Source organism: Dermacentor variabilis, unplaced genomic scaffold (genome assembly GCF_050947875.1).
Source record: "Dermacentor variabilis isolate Ectoservices unplaced genomic scaffold, ASM5094787v1 scaffold_12, whole genome shotgun sequence".
Lineage (NCBI taxonomy): Eukaryota > Metazoa > Arthropoda > Arachnida > Ixodida > Ixodidae > Dermacentor > Dermacentor variabilis.
Window position 1 is genome coordinate 18,931,643 of NW_027460280.1, and position 23,705 is coordinate 18,955,347.

The 23,705-nt window shown below is 45.2% G+C and overlaps 1 protein-coding gene across 2 annotated transcripts in view; it reads right to left on the reverse strand.

The window, feature by feature from the left end:
- Tnks (tankyrase) overlaps positions 1 to 23,705 on the reverse strand; it is a 332,402-nt gene that overhangs the window by 177,885 nt on the left and 130,812 nt on the right. For both annotated transcript variants that reach the window (XM_075676418.1, XM_075676419.1), the window contains exons 9-10: positions 4,678 to 4,756; positions 2,670 to 2,841 (exon numbers count right to left, since the gene is read on the reverse strand). In XM_075676418.1, coding sequence (XP_075532533.1) covers positions 2,670 to 2,841; positions 4,678 to 4,756 — 251 coding nt within the window. The remainder of the gene's footprint in view (positions 1 to 2,669; positions 2,842 to 4,677; positions 4,757 to 23,705) is intronic.

Below are 23,705 nucleotides of genomic sequence, written 5' to 3' on the forward strand. Positions count from 1 at the left end.
AAGGCATATCTGACATGCACAGCGCTAACTTTCAACAACATATTTATTTCCCATTCTCGTCGCTATACATACACCCTCGGAAAGTCATACAGCAAGTGTAAAATTTCGATAAAAATGAACAAAAAAAAATAAAAAAATAAATAAATATACTGGGAACCACACGTAAGCAGTTTTTTGACTCGTATAGTCACAGAAATGCGCACGTTCAGCACGAACAAAGATAATTGAGCTCTCTTGAGGATAATGAAATGGAAGGTTTACTGGCACATGCGTCGCTGAATATTGATATGTGTCTAGCTTCTATTGTCAAGCGCAAACTCCTACCCAGCGTTGCTGAAAAGGACGATGTTATCTGTAGGGTATGACAGCAACCTTTCTTTTGTTTACACACACGGGTTCTACCATAGATTAAAGATCACTAGAAGGAGCGGCATCAACACTGCATTTTCGGCGCCTAATAAATTGGCCAGCCTACAATAGAAACGCAAGGCAAGAAAGAATTGCACATACCGCATGTGAAAAGGAACATAAAAACAAATTCATTGATTGCATCGCGGGAGTGGTATACCACATTCCTCTCGGGTGTGGATGATCCTACATTGGTCAAACAGGCAGATGCATAAATGATAGGCTACGAGAACACAATAACAAAGTAAACAACTTGGCCGCTGACAGCTTTCTTACCATCTATTGCCAGAGATGCCAAAGCAAACCTAGATTTAAAGAAACAGTCATCATGAGTAGAAGCAGGTGTGAGACGACGCGCTTGATAATAGAAGCTAGACACATATCAACATTCGGCGACGCATGCGTCAGTAAACCTTCCATTTCATTATCCTCAAGAGAGCTCAATTATCCTTGTTCGCGCTGAACGTGTACATGTCTGTGAATATATGTGATTTAAAAAACTGCTTACATGCGGTTCCCAGTTTGTTTTTTGTTCATTTTTACCAAAATGTTACATGTGGTGTATGACGTTTTAAGGGTGTATATATATAGCGACAAGAATGGGAAATAAATATGTTGTTGAAAGTTAGCGCTGTGTTTGTCAGATGTGCCTTTCTGTCATCCTTGTTCAGCTTGCGCTACAACAAAATATGCCGGACCAACAATCCCCTATATCTATCCTCATTGAGTGGCATAAGTGTGTCCTATCCTGAGTCGACAGAATAGGACATCAGTTAGTTGTGTTTTCGTTTTCGGGGGCCAGAAACCTAACTGTGGCTTAATCAAGTGAAGCTTATTCTTTGTTTCCACATCCCACAAGCGTTGCCAGTGGCTCACAGATTGTACAGGCTGACTGCCAATCACACATTTTTGTTCTCTTGCCAGGCTATTGAACATTACCTTTGTCTTCTGCATATTAATTTTCAACCTCACTCTTACATTATCCTGGCTAAGGTACATTACGCTAAACTCCACCTCAGCGTTGCTGAATAGGACGATGTTATCTGCAAGCCATAGGTTGCCGAGATATTCACCATTAATGCTTACTGTTAATCCTATCCAGTCTAACAGCTTCAATACTTCTAAACATGCAGTAAACAACATTGAGGAGATTTCATCTTCTAGCCTGACCCTTTTCTTGATCGGTATTTTTTCGCTTCTCTTGTGGAGAATTAAGGTAGCTATGGAGTCTTGGAGTATCTTACTGGAGTATCGGGGGACAAATAACAGATGCGAGTGGAAACCGTACCGAATGATTGTGCTGTAGGAGCTTGAGCAGAGGCACGAGTTACTGGGTGAACTGACTTCTGTTGTATAATTCAGTCATTTAACAGTAATTTAATAAAAATGTGTTGCTTTCAGGCAAGCAGTCTATGAAGTTGTTTTCTCAATTTATGCAAAACCCTTCATTGTTTGGCTAATTTCAACCTGTTTGCATCCCATTAAAACCACGTGCAGTGCTATAGTGCACACTAAGCTCCTTCAATGAAAACGACACTCTACAAGCATTTGGCGACATAATATTCCTTTGTTACATTACTGTCATCATCAAGGTACACCAAACAAATGAAAGCAGCTGTTTATCCTCTACAAGTTCACTCAGTTGATTGGTCGTCCAGTTGTGAATCGCATTACACACATGTATCAAATAATGTGCTTTTACCTAATAGACTCAGCACAAACTTTTAATTTCACTTTGTTTATACATGAAGACATATCCAGTATTCGATTCAGTATTTGAAGCTTGTTTTTCTCTAGTTTTGGCATTTGATTCAGAATTTTCAGTATGCGAAAATCCTTAGAAAGTAAAGATTGCTTGGGTGGCAGGGGTTAACGCAGGATTTTGACCTTGCCAGGCTCCTCGCATTGAGGTGCATGTAGGCTCACAGCTGTGCCCTCTCTGGTAAGTTTGCTTTCACTGACCTTTTTCAGGTAAAATCGAATTTCAGAAAAAATATGTTGGATCCCTTTGCATGTTTCTTTTTTCCTTATTGAAAGCACTGAATCTTATTTATAGTTAAAATATTGCTACACGCCAAATTTAAGTAGTTCCTTTAGTAGTAGAAGATTACGTGTGGTTTGTGAGTCTGATTTTAAGGCACGGTCCCCCTGCCCTTTTTGTTCTTGAAGAGAAATAGGCGTCTGAGAAGTTCCAAGGGTTTCCAAGGACCTAAATACACTCTACTGAACAGGAGCAAATGGGCACAGGACTCTGAACTCACCATGTAAAAGCTGCTGAACTGCATCACTGGCCAACTGTGACGCTGTATAGCCTTGCCCACTCACTATACCAGGGTCAGCCCCAGCCGACAGGAGCAAGCGGCAAGCTTGCACATTTCCTTCTCGAGAACACCGATGCAGTGCAGTCTGCCCCAAGCTGTCCAGTGCATTCACCTGCAACATGCCAACCTGTGTTCACAGTGATGTCGCAGCATGATATGCTTATAACAAACTGTCAAAATAGCTAGCTGGCTTACAGAGCTAAAATCTTTCCCTAAGAAATGTGGTACCACCAACAGGGTGTCTACCAAGTTGACCCAAATTCCTTGAGTTTTCCAGGTTTTCCCTGAGTGCCTTTGCAAAATTCTCTGAGTGACACCATGTCGCTGGATGCTGTGACTTCCCAGTAAGCATGCTAAAAAACAAAGAAAACAACTTAATCCAGTTTGAATAGCAAGGAGTAGTGTTTATTTAATTCAAAAAGAAATCAGAAGGGAGGGATTAGTGAAATGCACATTCAATAACATATCCAAAAAAAAAATGGTAAAAGCCATTGCAAATCGAGTCGAACATTTTCAAATACGAATAAAACGGAGATGCATACAGAAACAAATATTTTCGAACATCCCCTTCAGTCATGAATTATGATCGACTGTCGACATGTGTGTGAAACGTAGATGGTGCTTGAGACTCCACTGAAAGTAAATCAAGACGGTATAATGACTCTGAGCATTTTATGATGAGACATCATAATTATAGAGAAATTAAATATTTGAATATTGTACTGTCAGTTGTGATACATTTCCTCATAAAAAGCATTAAATCCCCCGCTCGAATTACATGCAAAAGTTATTCATTGGCCTCAAGAATTTCAAGAAAGACAAAAAAATATTCCGAGGTTGCTACCGACATGCCCCATGTCAAACGTCACGTAAAACACGGTAATGCCTTCAGCAAATCGGTACTCTGTAACGATACATATCCCTCAGAAGTAAAATGAAAGTAATTTAGGTTATCAGAACATTCAATTTACCCTATACGTAATGTTCACATTCTATTCCTTGCTATCACTGCACAGAAATGGCAAAAATAGGTCCCATCTACAAATGTGGATGCTGTGACTGAAGGGGATATGAGCTACTTCTGTCAATTGATAGCAAGCTCATTGGTATGCGGCCTGAACTTTGTCACAAGTGAGATTCTCTCTCAACAGTTGGTAAGCCAACCTCAACTGTCCCGATATTCAGCTCGCGCACAACGCCTCAGTGTTGCATTTAACTGCTTTAAAAAGTTTATTTCGGTTTGGATAAAGGTCACCTGCATCTCGGCGTCAGGCAACACTTTGCTTTTTGAGCTCAAGCTCCTTCACAGTTCCTTTCCGTATCATCCCGCAATGCGACGGTACTTTGTTCTCGTCCTCGTTCCGCCGCGTGTTCACCCCCATTTGAATCATCCTCTTGGTCAGTTGTACAGTCAACGTCCGCTTTTTCGGACTCCCTAAGAGCCGTGCAAATGTCCGAAAAATCGGGCAGTTCGAAAAAAATGAATGCATGTCTTTTGACTGATTTGAGCCAGCCCTTAAGGGCTCAAATCGCCACACAGGCACATCCAAAGAGGCCTGCCAATACACGTATTAGGCACATCGGTGGTCATACTGTGACAGGAGATGACGGGTACAGGTGTGTATAATTAAGGAATACATACTGCATCCCGTGGCAATTGTCCCTTCCCACGCTTGTTATGCTTCACCGCGTAACATTGCTATATTGAGGTGAAGCTGACTTTCGGAAACCGGCATTGTGCAACGCACCGTGCTTTCCTAGGTTCCCTGCCCCTCACAATCTCTAGATTATAGAGGCAGTGACGGCAAACTTCACTCCGTTTGCAACATGCCACACGAGACAGATTGTCTGCACCAGCCGATTAGCAAAATCAACACTTATAGAGCTGCGCTCAAATTTCAATTAGGGAGTATCATAATCGTTGATAATTTTTTTTGCCAAGGCTCACCTTTGCACCATTTTTGATCAGAACGTCCACAACATCAAGATGAGATTTGTCAGCTGCTAGGTGCAATGGCGTCAAATACCTGGAAAGGAACAATGCATGATATTTCCATTCAGACATCCCAGGGTTCTAAGATGACAATGAACACAATTCACTGAACGATGTGACATATATGCAGCCTTAGAGACAGAACAAAACACAAAGTAGACAGGACAAACAGCAATACAAGTATGTCACAAATATGCCCACAATGACGCGACAAAGTGAAGATGATGAAGGCGTGCCTAGACTGCCTCGTAGAGTGCGAAATGAAAGCTTCCTTAAATATGATGGGACCTAAAACTGCATGTGTTCCTTTATACTTTAAAGAGCAACTCTGGAGATTTCTTGGGTGCATGGATCTCAGCAAGGCTTGTATCTTGCATTCTATTGAGCACTTTGGTAATATTCACCAAATGGTGTAACTGCAAACTGAGCAGTTTTCCAAGAATTTTATTTTGCAGATTGGTGCGCACACTCGCTATCTGTGACCTCAAACGTATGTTTTCCGTTTTCGCCATCTTGTGCTTGCCATGTTTGGCACCAGCAAGGACAGCACCAGCCGCACTATGAACCTGTCTCTAAAGAAAGTTTACAATTCTCGTAGTGCCATCAGGTACTGTGCTCAACTTTATCTGCCAGCAACCTATTGCTTTCTTTTAGCCTGTACTCAAGATGCAAACATGTATAAAAATTATATATCTTCACAAAGTAGAACGCTTCCCCACCTCGTGCTAACTAGCACGCAAAAGAAAACAGCACAGTTCCCCTCTGCCTTCCTCCCTTGCATGCGTGTGGTTGAACCCCCATGCTTCGCTGCTCACCCTCGCACACTTTCACTCGCACCAACAACTAACAGTGAGCGGCCGTGATGTGATCGCACTTGGGCGAAACATCCCAGCGACAGCAGAAATACACCTGGAGTGTCCATCTCATTGCTATCACAATCGATGTGATGCCCTCAAAGCAGGAGCCATCATCAGCGCATGCCAACTTGTGGACAAAACACAGGGCAAGGAAACGTAATGAACCTAATTCTTTTTGATTTGGGCTATCTAAGCCCAAACTTTAAGAGCAATCTGCCAAAGGACTTCAGTGTTCGTCATCGTGACAAACGAGGAAAGTACACTGACTACTGTGAAAAAAAAAAAAAAAAGAAAGCAGAGTATATGGCTTTACGCAGTGCAAGATAAAGTCAAATCTGTCCTTTTCCGCATAACGCACCGACCTGGATGCCTCTCAGATGCAGCTTTTAAACTACTTTCCTTTCCCATAATTAGCGTCAACGTGGAGTGCCCAGCTTCTCCCAAATAAAAATTAACAGAAAGCAGTGCTGCCATCTCTCTGATGAGAATTTCTGCATGTATTTTAAAAATTTTTATTGTAATTAATTTGCCTCACTGCCTTTACCACAATGAAGCTGTCTCGTTTTACTGTTTCTTTCACAATAAAAATATGTGTGAACAGTTTATCAAAGGCGTGAAAACGCTGTAAAGGCGGCACTGTGAAAAAATAGGTTTCGATAAGTGCCGAATTTCAATAAAATAGATGCCGATAAATCCAGCTGCTAATTACGAGTACTGTACTAAGCCCGACCTGTATGGAGTGAAATAAACGACTAACTTTCGGAGTCCACAGCTTGGCAGTGGCTGTCTGTCACGCAGCATCCAAAAAGTGACTGTTTGCTGCCAGCCTGCTCTTGCCAAATATTCAACACCCAGCAAATGCTGTCAAGATGGTGCCACAGGCGTCCTGCTACTGCTTTCTGCAATATTTTCTGACTTCACAGTCAAATTCAGCGCACACTAAAAATGTTGCGTCAAAAAAATTTTTTTCTCGTTTTAATATGCTTAAAATGTTAATAATTTCCATTAGTTTTTTATGCTGTTCACAAAAGAAAACAAAGATATTTCGAAATTCCAAACACGGCCGAAACGAGAAAGGTTGTGTAACTTTGGCGCACCTTTGCGCATTTTCTATTTCACACAGAAACTTACTAAGTGTGAAAAATATAGAATGTTGTCTTTGCAACATTCCTGCAAAAGATAGCGTATCTAAAAAATTACTCAGATAAGAAAAAAAACTTATCAAAAATATTTTTTCAAAGAAGTTCATTTTCAAAAAATGAGATTAAGAAAACCCTGGTCCCAATCGTTAAAAAAATTCTGGTTGGAAGTCTACTTATGTCAGGAAAAACATTACGCCTAGCATTTTTCGTTCCATTGTTATTTGCACAATCCTTAACTTGTTTTCGAGCTTCTTTGTCAACCTGCAAGTTTCTGCCCCATATGTTAGCATGGGTAGAATGCAGTAATTTTGCACCTTTATTTTCAATGATAGTGGTAAGCTCCCAGTCAGGATCTGGCGATGTCTGCCGTATGCACTCAACCCATTTTTATTCTGTAAATTTCCTCCTCATGATAAGGGTCCCCTGCGAGTATTTGACCTGGATAAACATACTCCTTCACAGACTCTAGAGGCTGACTGGCGATCCTGAACTCTTTTTTCCTTGCAAGGCTATTGATCATTACCTTACACAATAATTACAATTGCACAAGGTCTTACAACATTACAATTGGCCGCGACGGCAGTGCAACCAGCGCATCGTTCCTGGCCTTACGCATGGCTCTTTACTACGCAGTTATCAACGCACTGGCAAGGACCCATGGACGCCAGCCGCCTCATCGTGGAAGCAAGCCTGCTGCACTGCCATCGACGACACGTGTGGAAGCTGCGCTCTTTGCACTGCGGGGATAGTTGCAGTGGTGATCCACTGGACGGCTTCACTTTAGCTGGCACCACCATATAAAGAAACCGGGACTGACGGCTGGGCCCAATGGGCAGTGACAGCAGTGCCTGGCCTCACGCATGACTCTTTACTGCGCAGGTTGGTACAGCTGACAGGCTCTCTGCGTTTTCGTTGCACTGTCGTTGCTGCCATATTGTTTGGTTGTCGCTTGCTGCAACTGATCGTGTTGTGCATATCTGTACCGCTTAGCTGAATTCTGCGCAATGCCTACTGCTGCTGAGCTGAACAAAAAGTTCTTGAGCTTGAAGCCAGACTCAAAGAGTGTCCAGATGATTTGGTTGACGTCATCTTCAAGTTAATTGTCAAAGCACAGCTATATGGCGTGAACTTCTCTGACAAAAAAAATAAAAATAAAACTAATGAATGAGCTGAGCACTGAGCACATGAATGACCTAGGGGAAAGCTTGAGACAGGATAACCCCTCTCTGATTGCGGAGAACAAGGCATTAAAAGCACAAAATGCGATCCTATCCCATAAAGTGGCGCAAATTGAGCAATATTCGAGGATAAACAATGCCTAGATCAAGGGAATCCCGGTAACAGAAGGGGAAGACTGCGCAGCAATCATGCAGACTATAGGCGATAGGAGTGATTGCAAACTGGCACCCTCTGATGTTGACGTTGTTCACTATGTTGTGACCGTGAAAGCTGGTACAAAAAATCTGCTTGCTTGTTTCTGCTCCCGGACGAAAAAAGCCAATTTCGTGAGCAAGGCTCAGAAGGCTAAACTGTGCCTAGAAGTCTGGAGACGCCAATAGCCCTGTCGACATTAACGAACACCTCAGACCCGAAAACAAGGCACATTTTTCTCAGCCACTCTCCCTAAAAAAGACAAACAAACCTGGCTTTGCGATGATGACAAAAATGTGTTTTGTCTCCCTCCATACAAGGCTGAATACTCGCATAGAGCAAGCAGCAATCATGGAAACGTATCTATTTATATCAATTCTAACGCATACTATAAACGACAACATGACATTGAGTTAAATGTAACTGACTGCAAATGTGTCTGGGTACAATTCAACCACGATTTTCTTAAACTAGACAACAAGAGCTTCATCTTTGGATGCATTTATCATTCCCCATCCTCATCAGTTATTAATTTCTGCAAAGCTCTCCACAAAGTATTACATACATTAGCTATTGATCACACAAATGTAGAGATTATCAGTGATTTCAAAATTAATTTACATGACCTCTCTTCCCCTAGTTCTTTTAAGTATTCCAGTGTCTTTCAGAGTTTTGGATATGAATGTTTCATCTCCCTTCCCACTCGCTGCATTAATGGTGGAAGCACCCTAATTGATCATGCACTTTCCAATCTATCACCAGCACCGGATGCAGGGGTTCTTAATGTCGACATCACTGATCCTTAACCGACTTTTTTTGCGCTGCAACATTAGCGTTACTCCAACCTGCAAATCCTCCACCAGGCATGTTTTAGAAAAGGAATTGTTCATTGATGCTGTTATGCGTACTGACTGGTCCTCAGCAATACCCTTAGATGATCCACATATTCCCTATTCGGTGTTTTCATCCATTTTTTTGTCCTTCATTCAAGGTCATATGCAGGTTTGTAAATGTAAAAAAGTATACGCTAATTCTGAGAGTATACGCTAATCCTCAGAGCCCTTGGATTCCTGAAAAATTATTGAAAGAGCTGAGAGCCAAAGAGAACCTTTATAGAAAAACAAAACGGAAGACTTTTAATTTAAGACTACTTGCACGTAACAAAAAATTTTTCAACTCTTACATTACAACTGAAAAATGCAAAAAGGATCTTTTATGAATGAAAAATTGAAGATGCTGGCTCAAACATAAAGAAAAAATGGGAAATCGTTAACTCGTTCCTGAACAGGAAGGAAAGGCAGTCTAGCATAACTACTATTCAGTATACCAATGATATGTACGTTAGGGATTGCCGAGGCCTTCAGTAACTACTTTTTCACACTGATATCATCCCCAGTGCCTGGCTATCACGTTCCCCTTTTTCGTTTGCCACAATCTTTCTTCTTATTTCCGACGACATCTCATGAAGTTCATGATGTCATTCGCAACCTGAAAACAACAAGTGCTGATTTTGATGGTATTCACCCAACCGTTATATAAATGATTGTGCATGCTGTTTCCAATATTCTGGCAACCATTATCAACGTAGCTTTCAAATCTGGCATCTTTCCTGTAGAACTGAAAAGTGGTAAAGTCGTTCCCGTTTTTAAAAAGGTGACTGCATGCTAATATCGAACTATCGACCCATTTGCATACTACAGTGGAATTTAGATGATACGATCACGGCTAATACGAATTTCTGGATGATACGAATTTTTCTGTGGTCCCGGCCGAGCCCCATTACTTTGCAACGTGCTAGAGAACGGTTGTTACAAATAAATTTTCGACCCGATCGGTTGATACGAATATTACCGAAGACACTTTGGAAATTTGAAAGTGTGCTTGGCGAAAGCCAGACACTGCTGCCGTCTGCGCTCCGCTTCCCTGGTTTTACTGTTCGGTGAAATGGCCGGTCGCTGCTGCCGTCTGCACTCCAATTCTTTCGCTTTGGTGTTCGGCGATATCGCCTGTCGCTGCTGCCGCTTGCGTTCTGCTTCCCTGCCTTTAGTACCCGGCGATCTAACCAGTCGCTGTTGGTGTTTCCGTTCTGCCTCCCTTGCTTTCGTATCTGGTGACATGTTCATTCGTCGCATGCGCATTCGCTCCTTGTTCTGGCATTTGATGTTGGGGGAATCCAGCGTCCGCTGCCACTTCCCCGAACCGCTTGGCGCGCAATCACTGGGCCACTTCGGAGCTACGGGTCTCACTCACTCGACTGCAACAAGACATCTGACGAAGGAGCGGCGGTGCAGCCAGTGCAGCTGCCACCGCCGACGCCCGCGCGCTCATTTTACCGCTACTGTGTGACGTCACGGTTGCTATGCGCAGCTACGCCCCCGACCGGCGCGCCGGTTGCTAAGGAGGGGAGGCCACAGTTGGCACCATTCCAGCGCATGGACGGACGCGACCGCGAGCCCCACCGACGGCATAAATGACGCCACGGTTGCTATGCGCAGCTACGCCCCCGACCGGCGCGCCGGTTGCTAAGGAGGGGAGGCCACAGTTGGCACCATTCCAGCGCATGGACGGACGCGACCGCGAGCCCCACCGACGGCAGTGAAACAAAACAGCACGCAGTTACGCTATTTCTCCCTCTCTCTTTTGGTGCGGAGGCACGGACGTGGCGCCGGACAGCGCGGAGGCCGCGACTGGGCGCGAAGAGTTTGAAGCGGTGGAACTTTTGTTGCTTTTGTGCTTTTCCTCCTTTTCCGCGTGTCATCGGACGGAGTGGCTGCTGTGCTTCTAGCCGCGTTCTTGTGTTAGACGTGGGCGACAGCGAAGGACCACCACCGGCGGCTGAAACGCTGCATGCGCTCGAAGTTCTGAGGCGTGCTACGGCCGTGAATGACATCAGCGACGACACGTGCACGCATTTTTATGGATTTGAACAAAGTCTGCTAATTGACCTGACAAAGAAAAAGAAGCAGAAGGTCATCGGATACTTTTTCTTCAAGAAATAAATGCTTTTTACGTACGTGTGCCTGAGTGAATTCACCTCTCACTCTTTAATTTAGCTAGATTTAATTGTTTGGATGATATGAATTTCGGCTAATACGAATATTTTTCGTGACCCCGTGAGATTTGTATGATCGAGATTCCACTGTACTTTTTGTCAGTAAAATATTAGGAAAGTTACTTGAAATTCGCCTTACGAAATACTTCAATAAAATTCAGATTTTATCTCCTTCGCAATTTGGTTGTCTTGAAGTATATTCTACTGACCTCGCTTTATCTTTAACCGAAAAGCTGAAGAAAGCAATTGATGGGGGCTACTATGCAGGTTCTCTATTTGTAGATTTCACCAAAGCACTCAACACTATCAACCCCCACATGCTTCTTACAAAGCTTGACGCAACAGGCATAACTGGTCCCACACCCTCATTAATAAAAAATTACTTACTCAACATAAGTCAGGTTGTTAGTCTGTTAGGTTTAAATCTAGACAAGTAACAAATGTAGGAGTACCCCAAAGTTCTATTCTTGGCTCACTTCTTTCCATAATTTAATAAATGATTTGCCCACTTCTCTACTTCATAATGCTTACTTTATGCAGATGACACAATTGTTAACACTGATACATGCACCCAATCGTGTTGGGCTGCTGAGCACGAGGTCGCGGGATCGAATCCCGGCCACGGCGGCCGCATTTCGATGGGGGCGAAATGCGAAAACACCCGTGTGCTTAGATTTAGGTGCACGTTAAAGAACCCCAGGTGGTCAAAATTTCTGGAGTCCTCCACTACGGCGTGCCTCATAATCAGAAAGTGGTTTTGGCACGTAAAACCCCAAATATTATTATTATTATGCACCCAATCTCTGACACAAACTAAATAATGATTTGGCAAGCTTGGCGGTTTGGTGCTTCCATAACAAACTGCAAATTAATCCCACTAAAACGAGGTTCGTTGTCTTTCACTTTCATCAACATGTACATAATTACATCCTGCCAGTATTTTGAAATCAATTTGCAATTGAAGCAGAAGAAAAGGCAATGTTTTGGGGGATTCAACTGGACTGTCACTTGAAATTTCAATAGCATATTGTTCACCTGCGAAGAAAAACAGCTTACGGCACACGTGTTATAATTCAATCCCGTGATATATTTTCTCAGCCTACATTACTTTCGTTACACTATGCTTTTATCTTGGGGCAATACGTACAGCAGCCACCTTGTCTCCCTTCAAACTTTACAAAATCAATCCATTGGAATATTTGTTAGTAGTCCCTATCACACTGACGCGAAAGCACTATTACATGCCAACAACATCCTAACGGTTGATAACACTTTCAAATACAAGCTAGGTATATGATTATTCAAGGAAATCAGCAATCAGCTTCCTCTGTTCATCATCCCCCAATCCAACCTAGTGAACACTAACTTGACAAGGTTTGCACAAAATCAGAATTTTATTTTACCTTCAGTTCATACGAAATATGGCAAACAAATGGCATACTTCCCTGGAATCTGTCTCTGGAATACCATACCATCGGTAATCAAAACCTTTCAATCAATTGGAGAATTAAAAAAACAATTGAAAACTTTCCTCATACCCATGCCATATTCTGCATGACTGTGGTTACTTCTTTTTGGTGTCCCGCTCCCTATCATACCTACCTGCCCACAACCTTTTGTTGATGAAGCATCTCATCAGAGGTTCTTTTACATTGCTGAAAATAGATGCAACTTCTTTGCGCTTTCTTTTTTTCATTTATTTTTAGTAATTTCACTCTGTAACCATCCGACAACTGCTTAGGAATGTTAGGACTTGGCAGCAGCGGGGGCAGCGAAGAGCACACCTGAAATGTCTTGTCGCCGCAGAGAAGCCCATCAAACAAGCCACAGCAGCTGCTTGCCGCGGATCCACGTGCCTACGTTGGGGGTGTGGCAACAATACCTTCTGGAATCTGCACCACTGTACCGCCACCAGGGGCCATCGAAACCTACATAAACCGGATATCATCGTGCACCGGACTACTTGTCAGCAGCGGGGGCAGCGAAGAGCATGCCTGAAACATCTTTCTTGTCACCACAAGTTGGATATCACTCCCATATATACTTTTTTTTTCTATTTATCGTTTCTTTTTTGTTTTGCTGCTTTCCCGCTGCCATAATTGTCTACTGTTCGTTTGGTACCCTGTCTAACCACGTCTACTCGTTTCGAAGAAGATATGGGGAAAGAAATGAAAGAATTCAAGTCTAAAATGGAACGTGATCTGAGGAAGGAGTTGAGAGAAGTCAAAGAAAGTCTTGAGTTCCTAAGTCTGAATTTGAAGAAAGCCAAGTGAAAAACGAAATGCTGCAAAAAGAGAATGAAGCTCTCAAAAAAAAAAAAAAGAGCCTAATGCTAAAAGAAGAATGTGATAAGATTTTGAGAAAGCTTACAGATCATGAATCAAGAATCACAAATAGCGAGCAATACTCTAGGAACCACAATGTGGAAATCAAGGGGATAGAGGAGGATAGGAATGAAAATCTGCATGAAATACTGAATCAAGTGGGTCGGCTCTGAATGAACCAGTAACCGTGAGCGACATTGATGTTTGCCACAGAGTGAAAACCAGGAATGATTCTTGTTCAAACATAATAGTGCAATTTAAGAGCCGCTCAAAGCGTGATGCCTTCTTGCTCAAAGCAAGGAAAACTAGGCTCTCGACAAATGACATCGGTCGCTCAAGTAATAAGCCAATATTTGTTAATGAGCATCTCTGCCCTACTCTCAAGAAATTGCTTGGAATAGCAATCAGTAAGAAAAAGGCATGCCAATGAAAATTCGTATGGACAAGAGATGGTAAGATTTTTGCTCGAAAGGATGAAAAGTCTGCAGTGCTTCGCGTAAGCACTGAAAGTGACATCAGAAAAATAGTTTAAGTGAATGGCGCCACGCCTTTGGACATCCCTCCTATCCATCATGGCAGTGCAATGCAAGGACGTTAACAGTCTTGCAGCTTCCGAAAACAATATTGGACTACAGTTACCGACCGTTTATTCGGACCTCACGGGGACTGCTGAAATGTCCAAATAAACAGGTGTCCGAAAAAGCAGATTAAGAAAAAAAAAATCTATTTCCACGCACTTATTCGGGCTGGGCAGTAGGCTTGAAGAAATCATGAATGCGCCGTTGCACACTGTTTCGTTTACGCGCAATCAGACAAGCCTGAATCTAGGAGAGGGTCGTACGGTCACTATAGGTGGCTGAAAGCACAGTCACTGCTTGTGCACGCTCCGCATGCAACGGCAGCGTAGTACATGGTGCGGCATCTTCCGATTTGGAGTCATTGTCCGGCGGTGCAGCAGAAACCTGACGAATGATCACGCCGTCATCGAGTTCTGCGCATGTCAGTACAGCAGCGTGAGCACCTGTGAAACTGTTAAATGAGGCGGTGTCCGGAACCACTGCACAGGTCTTGGCAGAGCACTTTCGGTGTCAGTAGGGTGCACATCGGAAGGCGACAAATCCTAGGCTCCCGGCACCCGCTTGCCGGCATTCCCCAGCGCAGTCTGTGCGGGTACTAGGGACTTTTAGCGGTGCTACGGAAAGTACGGTATACGGTACGGAAAGTGCGTAATAACATACCGGTCGAGGATTGCGCATGCGCGAGCTTTACCGTACGGAATGACTTTCCGTATGGCATACTAGACGGTAAGCAGTCGCTAAGGCTCGGCTACCACCGTGTGTCGCGAGCCGAGCTGCACCAAGCAAAACAGTGAGAAGCTGATGTCGGCCACAGAGTCCACGTCTCACGTGCTTTTTTTTACCATCATAATACCAAGGCAAGAGTTTACTTTAAACCACCTTCTGCGGAGCGACGAAGTAACAACAAGTAAACAGTGGCATAAAAAAAAAAAACAGGTAGGTGGCGCCATCTAGTGATGCAGAGTTTACTTAGAGGGGACACAGAGTTTTTATTGCAGTAACTAACTATATTCTACTTATCTGCTGGTGTAAATTGTCAGCAGCGGTGCAATTTACAAGAAACAAACCCTTTTTTTATGCATTGATTAGATAAGAACACCTATGTAACAAAAGGTTTCACGTGTTGCAGGACAAAGTGTCACAAGATGTCGCTACCGGCCCTGTGACTGGCGTCGTAAGTTTGCCGTAGCCGGGCCCTTCTGTAAATAATGATGCGTGTATGGACAAGCTAAAGCTTTCTAGCATTCGTCGAAATGAATATTTCGCGCTCAGCGCATAGTAATTGCATTCTGCAAAGCCACAATGTTAGCCGCTATCATCATTATCACATTGCCGTACGCATCGAGCGGCACACGCAGCTAAAACGTCTTCGGTTATCGCGGTAAGTTAGTACGGAACGGTAATACCGTACCGTATACCGCACTTACCGTACCGTAATACGGCACTGCTAAAACTCTAATGCCATTAGACACTTGACGCTATGTTTCCGTATGCTACGTTGCATCACCGCAACCTCGACACAGTACACAAAGCAAACATTACCACGCCATCACGCTGACACCAGTCGCACAAACGAAAAACGTGGCCTACTCGCAGCGTCGTGCACGAAGAAACAAACAAATCAGCTGCTGGATTGTCTTGACATAGCTTACTAAGTGGATACTGGAACTGCTGTAGCCACTGAGGAAGGAAACTCAGGAGAAGCCCTGACGTCACTCTTTGTGAAGCTAAAGTGAAGCCGGAAGTTGGCGTTGCTCATGGCGTTGCTCCGCCTATCGGGCCAGCTCTCCTCTCTCGTTTACATTTCTCGCGAAACCACGCCGCGCTGCGCGCAACCGTGCTGCTCGTAACTGCACGCTCCGCAGCAATACTAAACAATCGATAGCACATTAGTATGATTCCGCCGAAGAGGACAAAATTTCCCGCGGATATTTTTTTCGTCCGTTGCCATTGCTGTGGCGCGGCACATTGCGTACAGCGTTGCATGCGCGTTCATTTCACGAACTTTAGTTCCTCATGTCCCACCTGGCCACAGCAACATCCGGTAGAGCACGGTCCAGATAACGCAGCGCAACAAAACACGGAGACCAACGCAAACCTGCCCGCACGGCGCCTTTGCCACGGTACGAATCTTACGGAGCAACACGTGTGAGCGCACAGAACAATAACAAAGCCGCCATTGTGGCCCGAAAGGCGGGGCCACTACAGTAAAGAAATAAAAAACAGCAAAACAAAGTGAAACTACTACGTCATTTCCTCCACACTTTTCTCCTAGCGCGCGGAGGGGGTAGAGCCATAGAGTTTCCTACAAGAATTACTAGAGGGAACTCTGGCGCTAGTGTCTACGGGAGCTGCAATGGGAGTGGTTGTCCCAGCATGGGAATTATGGGAAGTACATGGATTTGCCTAAACTTCGTTCTTTTGGCTTCAAACAGCTTTGTGACTTTGTAAACTCGTCATTTTCAATAGTATATTGCGCAATAAATAATTAAATAAACATCATTAAAATTGCCCGACGGCAGGATTCGAACACAGGGACTCTAGCACAGAAGCCTGATATTGAAACCATTATGCCACGGACGCATGTATCGACAAGCGAATTAAATGCCCTTATGAATTTATCGCGGGCATGCCAGTGCCTTGAGACGCCTGGTGCGTTTCGATTTGGTCACCTGGACAAGCTCAATCGTTGCAATTAATAGCAATCGTACGCGTTCCCGGCGTCTTCTGCACTTCGAAGAATATAGATTGCGCCGAAATATACGACAATAAGATTTATATAGCGTAATATACAAAGCCACAAGAACGTCTGAATCCACAAGCATGAAGATCAGACAAATCCATGTACTTCCCATCATTCCCATGGTAGGACAACGATTGCAGCGCCAGAGTTCCCTCTAGTCATTTTTGTAGGAAACTCTATGGGTAGAGCCTCTCCTCAGTTTCCTTCCTCCATGGCTGTAGCTATGAACCAGGCAGAAACGATGATGATCAGCGGGGATTTGCAGTAGCGCCACTTCGTGGGGCAGCAAGGAGGCTCCGTTCAAAACAAAAATCGCGTTCAGTAAGTTGAACCATGCACCGGTCAGAGTCGGTGCATGGTGCTCTCGATCAAGTTGGCTCAAGGAGTGTCAAGAAGCATAATTGTCGGCATATATGAGATAATATATGAGATATATATGAGATAAGGTTCGGACATCTTGCAACCTCTAGTCTGATTTTTCGGACACTCCTTGAGCCAACTCGATCGAGAGCACCATGCACCGACTCTGACCGGTGCATAGCAGCCTATCTTCCACCGTGGTGCATGGTAAGACTTGCTGAACGCCATTTTTGTTTTGAACGGAGCCTCCTTGCTGCCCCACGAAGTGGCGCTACTGCAAATCCCCGCTCATCATCATCATTTCTGCGTGGTTCGTGGCTACAGCAGTTTCCGTCTCAGCTTAGTAAGCCATGTAAAGACAATCCAGCAGCTGATTTGTTTCTTCGCACACGACAGTGCGAGTAGGCCACGTTTTTCGTTTGTGCGACTGGTGTCGGCTGACGGCGTGGTGATGTTTGCTTTGTGTGCTGTGTCGAGGTTGCGGTGATGCAATGTGGCATATGGAAACATCGCGTCAAGTGTCTAATGGTGCCGACAGTGCCTGCGCAGACTGCGCTGGGAAATGCCGGCAAGCGGGCGCGGGGAGTGCCTAGGATTTGTCACCTTCCGATGTGCTCCCTACTGACACTGAAAATGTTCTGCGGAGACCTGTGCAGTGGTTGCATTGCGATTCCGGACACCGTCTCATTTGACAGTTTCACAGGTGCTTACACTGCTGTACTGACATGCACAACTCGACGACGGCGAGATCATTTGTCAGCTTTCTGCTGCACTGCCAGACGATGACTCTGAGTCGGAAGATGACACACCATGTGCTACAGTGCCATCGCATTCGAAGCATGTGCAAGCAGTGACTGTGCTTCCAGCCGCCTATTGTGACCGTACGACCCTCTCCGAGATTCAGGCTTATCTGATTGCGCGTAAATGAAACAGCGTGCAACAGCGCATTCATGATTTCTTCAAACCTACTTCCGAGCCCGAATAAGTGCGTGGAAATAAAGGATTTCTTTTTTTTTTCCTAATCTGCTTTTTCGGAAACCTGTTTATTCGAACATTTCCGCAGTCCCCGTGAGGTCCGAATAAACGGTCGGTGACTGTACATCAATTGACCTATTTATAACAAACCTACTAGAGCACAAAGTTATTGGTGGTGTATTGGCGTCAAGCATTAATAACCACTTACCTATTTTTCTGTTGGTAAAAGTGCTTAATCGAGACCGTACGACACTTCCATAAACCAAGAAAATTCAAGATATTTGCGAAAAAACATTGCAGAACTTTCACAGTCACCTTATAAAAATAAAATGGGATGCCGTATACATGTCTCACACCTCTGACGATGCATATGACGAATTCTTGCGCCTATTTCTTGATGCGTATTGAAAGTCATTTCCATATATCATATACAAGAGAATTAAAAAAGTGAGCAAGCCTTCGATAAATAAGGAATGCTTTAAAATGATTAAAAATAAAGCTTTTTAACAGGTTCCTCCAAACGCGTAACACTGACGACTGGGACATATTTCAGACACGCAGAAATAAAACTAATGCGTTAGTACGGAATACAAAGTGAAACTATCTCTACAGTTACTTCGATAGACCTCAGACCACAGAGTTTCTCACTACATTACCTAGAGGGAAATCTGGCGCTGCTGCAATGTGGTATGCATGGGAATGCCGGTATATTGTGACTTCGGATTGGCATCGTTCTCGTAGCGACAGGACACCTTGAAGACGCACTTGGCAAGTACCGTTCCGTCTGCCACAATGATTCATTTTCTACTAAAACAGCACTTAAAAAGCTGTTTTAGCTTTATTATTACGCGAAAACATGTTTTGTTTAACTATGAGAACTTGTTATTGTGTGTATGACTGCATGTTACGTAAAATGTATCAGCGGGCTGCTATAGTTGGAAGACAGACGACAAGGTTCGCACTCACTTTGAAACAGTTGGTCGTCTGTTATTGCTTTTCTTCGCTTGGTCATGCATTGTGGGTGAGTAAAGATGTAATATGCGTGAACGGAAACACTTTATGAAGATTTTACTTTGAGAACACGTTATTTGCGTAGCCATATCCACGTTTTAGACGAAGCCTCTTACAACACCAGCCAACACGAGCCTCGCAGACACATATACCGTCATTCCCATGACGGCACGGTGCCCCCTTAAGAAACTCCCATAGACGGTGGCGCCAGATTACCCGCTAGGTATTATAGTGAGAAACTCTATGCCTCAGACTCTGCCCAGGCGGCGCTGCGGATGGATGGATGGATGTTATGAGCGTCCCCTTTGGAACGGGGCGGTGGGTTGCGCCACCAAGCTCGTGCTACTATGCTGCCTAATATCCTACCTAGGTTAACTAATGAAAAAAGAAAAAAACACTATGAACTACCACGTCCAAATTTTCTGATCCCCTATTGCGAACTGTGCTTTTGTACGTCTCCGTCTTTTGTCGTTTCCCTACTTTTCTTCCACCAATCCTCCAATCACCTCTTACTAATGTCTATTGCGGACCTGTTTGCTTTACCACTGCTCCCGCTGAACCCAAGGGCTTCAAGGAGGCCAGCGATGCCTAAATCGACCGCTGGGTAGACATCTTCACATTCTAATAAAATATGCTCCGTTGTTTCCCTAGCTTTACCGCAGCATGCGTATGCATGCTGCGGTAAGTAGTAGTAGTTAGTGGTATGCATGCTTTATCGCATGCATACCACTAACATTGACATTCCTCACCAAATATTGGAAATAATTACGCAAGGTAAACGCAGCGAGAGTCTGTTTATACTCAATGCATACAGTTCCCCCCGTTCGCAAACGCACTGTTTTCAGCACCTACTAACAGAATTTGGTAGGTTTGAATGGGTTTGTGTGGTGGCCGGCGACTTTAACGCTCCGCATACAGCATGGGGTTACGTTAAATCGCAAGCTAAAGGGACTCGCTTATGGAATGCCATCTGTAACATGAGATACACACTGCTTACCGACCCAGAGCACCCCACTCGAATGGGCAACAGCGTATCTCGTGACACCTGCCCTGACCTTACCTTCGTGCGCAATACTGGCCCAGTCGTTGCGCACGGGCCTTTAGAGGAGCACCTTGGTAGTCACCACTACATTGTGGCGACCACCTTGCCATTACGGGGTGCGCGCAGGCCTGAGCGAAATGTTGGTATAACGGATTGGGTGAAATTCAGGGAACATCGCCAAAACCCACCTGAATGCCAAGGGTACGAACGCTGGCTTGACTCTCTCGCACAAGATCTAGAGGCCACCACGAGCATACTGCGCACCACAACCGAGACATCAGACATAGACCCGCATTTACTTCACCTTTGGAATGCCCGCAGAGGGTTGACACGACGATGGAAACGACAACGCCGCAACTGCAAACTTAGGAAACGTATAGATCAAATTACACGGGAATCTCAGGAGTATGCAGAGATCCTTACGAGGAATAACTGGCGAGTATTTTGCGATCGCCTCTCAGGCACATTGAGCACAGCAAAAATGTGGTCAATTCTTCGCTCACTCACAGATCCCACCACAACAAAGGGAAAAACATTTCAACAGCTGCACATCCTAATGCACGAGTACAGGGACGATGTCTCGACACTCCTCAGAGAGCTAGAGAAGCATTTCATACTCACAGGCCCGCCGCCGCAGTACCCTGACTACCCTTATGTAGGCGAGGCGAACGAATTGCTCGATGCAGACATCACATCTGACGAGGTGCGGGTGGTCCACAAGACCTACGCCGCAACACGGCACCGGAAGCCGACCACATCCGATTCGCCACCCTTCGTAACCTCAGTGACGCGGATATTAACCACCTCACCCATATCTTCAATGATTGCTGGCGCAAGGGCGTGCTTCCCCAAGCATGGCGACACGCCGACATCACACTGATCCCCAAACCGGGCAAGCCTGTTAAGGTTGACAACTTACGACCCATCTCCCTAACATCCTGCATTGGTAAGCTCATGGAGCATGTACTCTTGCGGCGTCTGCAGCCCTTCCTCGAAGAAAAATCATTCTTTTCTAACTCTCAATTCGGATATCAAGCTCATCTGTCTGCCAAAGATGTGCTTTTACAATTGCAGGAGGAAGTCATAGGACCTCTGTCGTGCACCCAAACGAGTTCACTCATCGCCTTAGACCTAAAAGGGGCATTCGACAATGTTGAACATGACCTCATCCTTCGCAATGTTGCACATTCCCACTGTGGAATTCGTATGTACAATTATACCCGCGCATTTCTTCGAGATTGCACAGCCACCGTAGGAATGGGACCGCATCGATCCAGTACGATTCGCCTTGTAGGACGTGGGACACCCCAGGGCTCAGTTCTTTCCCCTACTCTATCCAATATCGCGCTCGCAGGGCTCCCCCAGCTACTCGACCAGATCCCTGATGTCGCCCATGCTATTTATGCGGATGACATTACTATCCGGTCAACACGGGGTTCTGACGGAGCCATCCAGGACCCACTGCAGCAAGCAGTCGACGCAGTTTCTGAGTACGCGAGAAAATGCGGCTTAAGATGTGCTCCAGAAAAGTCGGAGCTCATAATCATTCGCCCCCGGAGCCGTCCCTCTACTCCCCCTATCACTGTGCACGTGGATGGCACACCGATACCACAGGTTAATCGTGCTCGTATCCTCGGCCTACACGTCCAAGCGGATGGCAGGTCAAACTACACTGTTTGCCTTCTATCCAGACAGATTGAGCGAATTCTGGCCATGATTCGGACGGTCTCCAACAGGCGCTCGGGCCTTCGAGAAGAGGACCTGCTGCGCTTGGTGGAGGCATGCGTGATCAGCCGCCTTACATGCCATCTCCCATTTCAGCGGTTGACCCAAGCGCAACAACTTCGCATAGACGCAATGATTCGCAAAGTGACGAAGCTGGCCCATGGCCTCCCGAATTATACTTCCACACACCGTCTCCTTAACTTAGGGACACATAACACACTAGGCGAGCTGCTAGAGGCACATTGGGTCAGCCATCGCTAGCGCCTCCTACTCACTCCTACTGGCCGCCATCTTCTCACACGGCTAGGATACTCTGTCCCACCCCTTGAGTCTGAAGCCTGTCCACGTCAGCGATACGCCAAGCACTAAGTATTCATCCATTGCCACGTAATATGCACCCCGAGCATGACAAAGGGCGGCGCAAAGCCCGTGTACGATACATTGGCCGCATGCTTGCAAACATCCCGGAAACACACACTTTATACACGGACACATCACGCACTCAAGAGGTCTATACCTCGGTAGTTTTGGATGGCACCGAATCCCTGAGAGACTCTGCTGCGATGCGCGGAACAAATGCCGCTTACGGAGAAATTCTCGGTGTTGCTCTTGCAATTCGATACGCCCTCCGTGTTCCTGAGGAAGTGTATATATTGACAGACTCGCAACAGGCATGCCGGGCGTTCCTATCAGGACATGGCATCCCGAGAGCGGCGCACCAAATTCTCAAACAGATCCCGCAAAATACACCAACCACACCTCCCCGAATCCACTTACTCTGGACCCCTGGTCATACCTCGCTGCCGGGTAACGAACGCGCACATGCGGTTGCCTGAGAAATTTCCCTCCGGGCGACTCGGCGTGGTGAGGTGACTAGTTCAGAGTGGGGGGATCCCTTGCCCCGTTACAAAGACATAATCCGTCATTATACACGCATTCGTCGCACCCACGCCGCACCACCGCCGTCCTTCTCGCAGGAGGAAGCAGTGGCATTACGCCAGTTACAAACCGCAACTTTTCCAAACCTTGTCTCTCTCAATAAATTCTACCCACACTTTTATGCAGATCGTTGCCCTGGCTGTGGCAGCTTGCCCACAATCTTCCACGTCACGACTGAGTGCACTGCAAACCTCTTTCCTCCCTTGACAACTCTCCTTTACCCCCTACGCAACAAAGAGCTGTGGGACGATGCCCTCCGCGACGGACCTCCCGAGGTCCTCCGAGCTGTGATACAACGGGCTCGAAACATCGCCGGAATCATCTTAGGGACCCTGGACTGAGGGTTCCTCCCACACTGCTCTCGTCATTCAAATATTATTACTAAGGATGGTTTACTCTCTCTCTCTCCACTCATCAACGCTTCGGAAAGGGAGGAAGCTCAGCAGGGCGAAGTAACTGTACGATATAAAAGAAGTCTCAGGTGTTTTTTCGGCGTGCTGCAAATCGCAAGTACAGAGAGCATCAGGTTTTTCATAGACATATCAGCATAAAAATCTCAGCATTTCAAATTGGTTCGTATTGAAAGTGTCCTGAGCACAAGACTTAAGTATCTCCTATATTTTTTTGCATTTTATCGTAATGCTTTTTTTCGCAATTATTTACAGTGAGTAAATCCTTCCATAGCCTTTTTCAGGGCAGCAAACTAAAAACATTTTCCAAGGCAGCAAACAGCATGTGAACATAACGAAAGTAAGCTTCCTATACAGTGCCTGCGCGCCGCATCTATCTGCCTCACAGGAGCTACAGCATCGCTCAGTACCTTTAAACTTTTCGCAGACGCTTCAAGCAACACACGCGCACAAA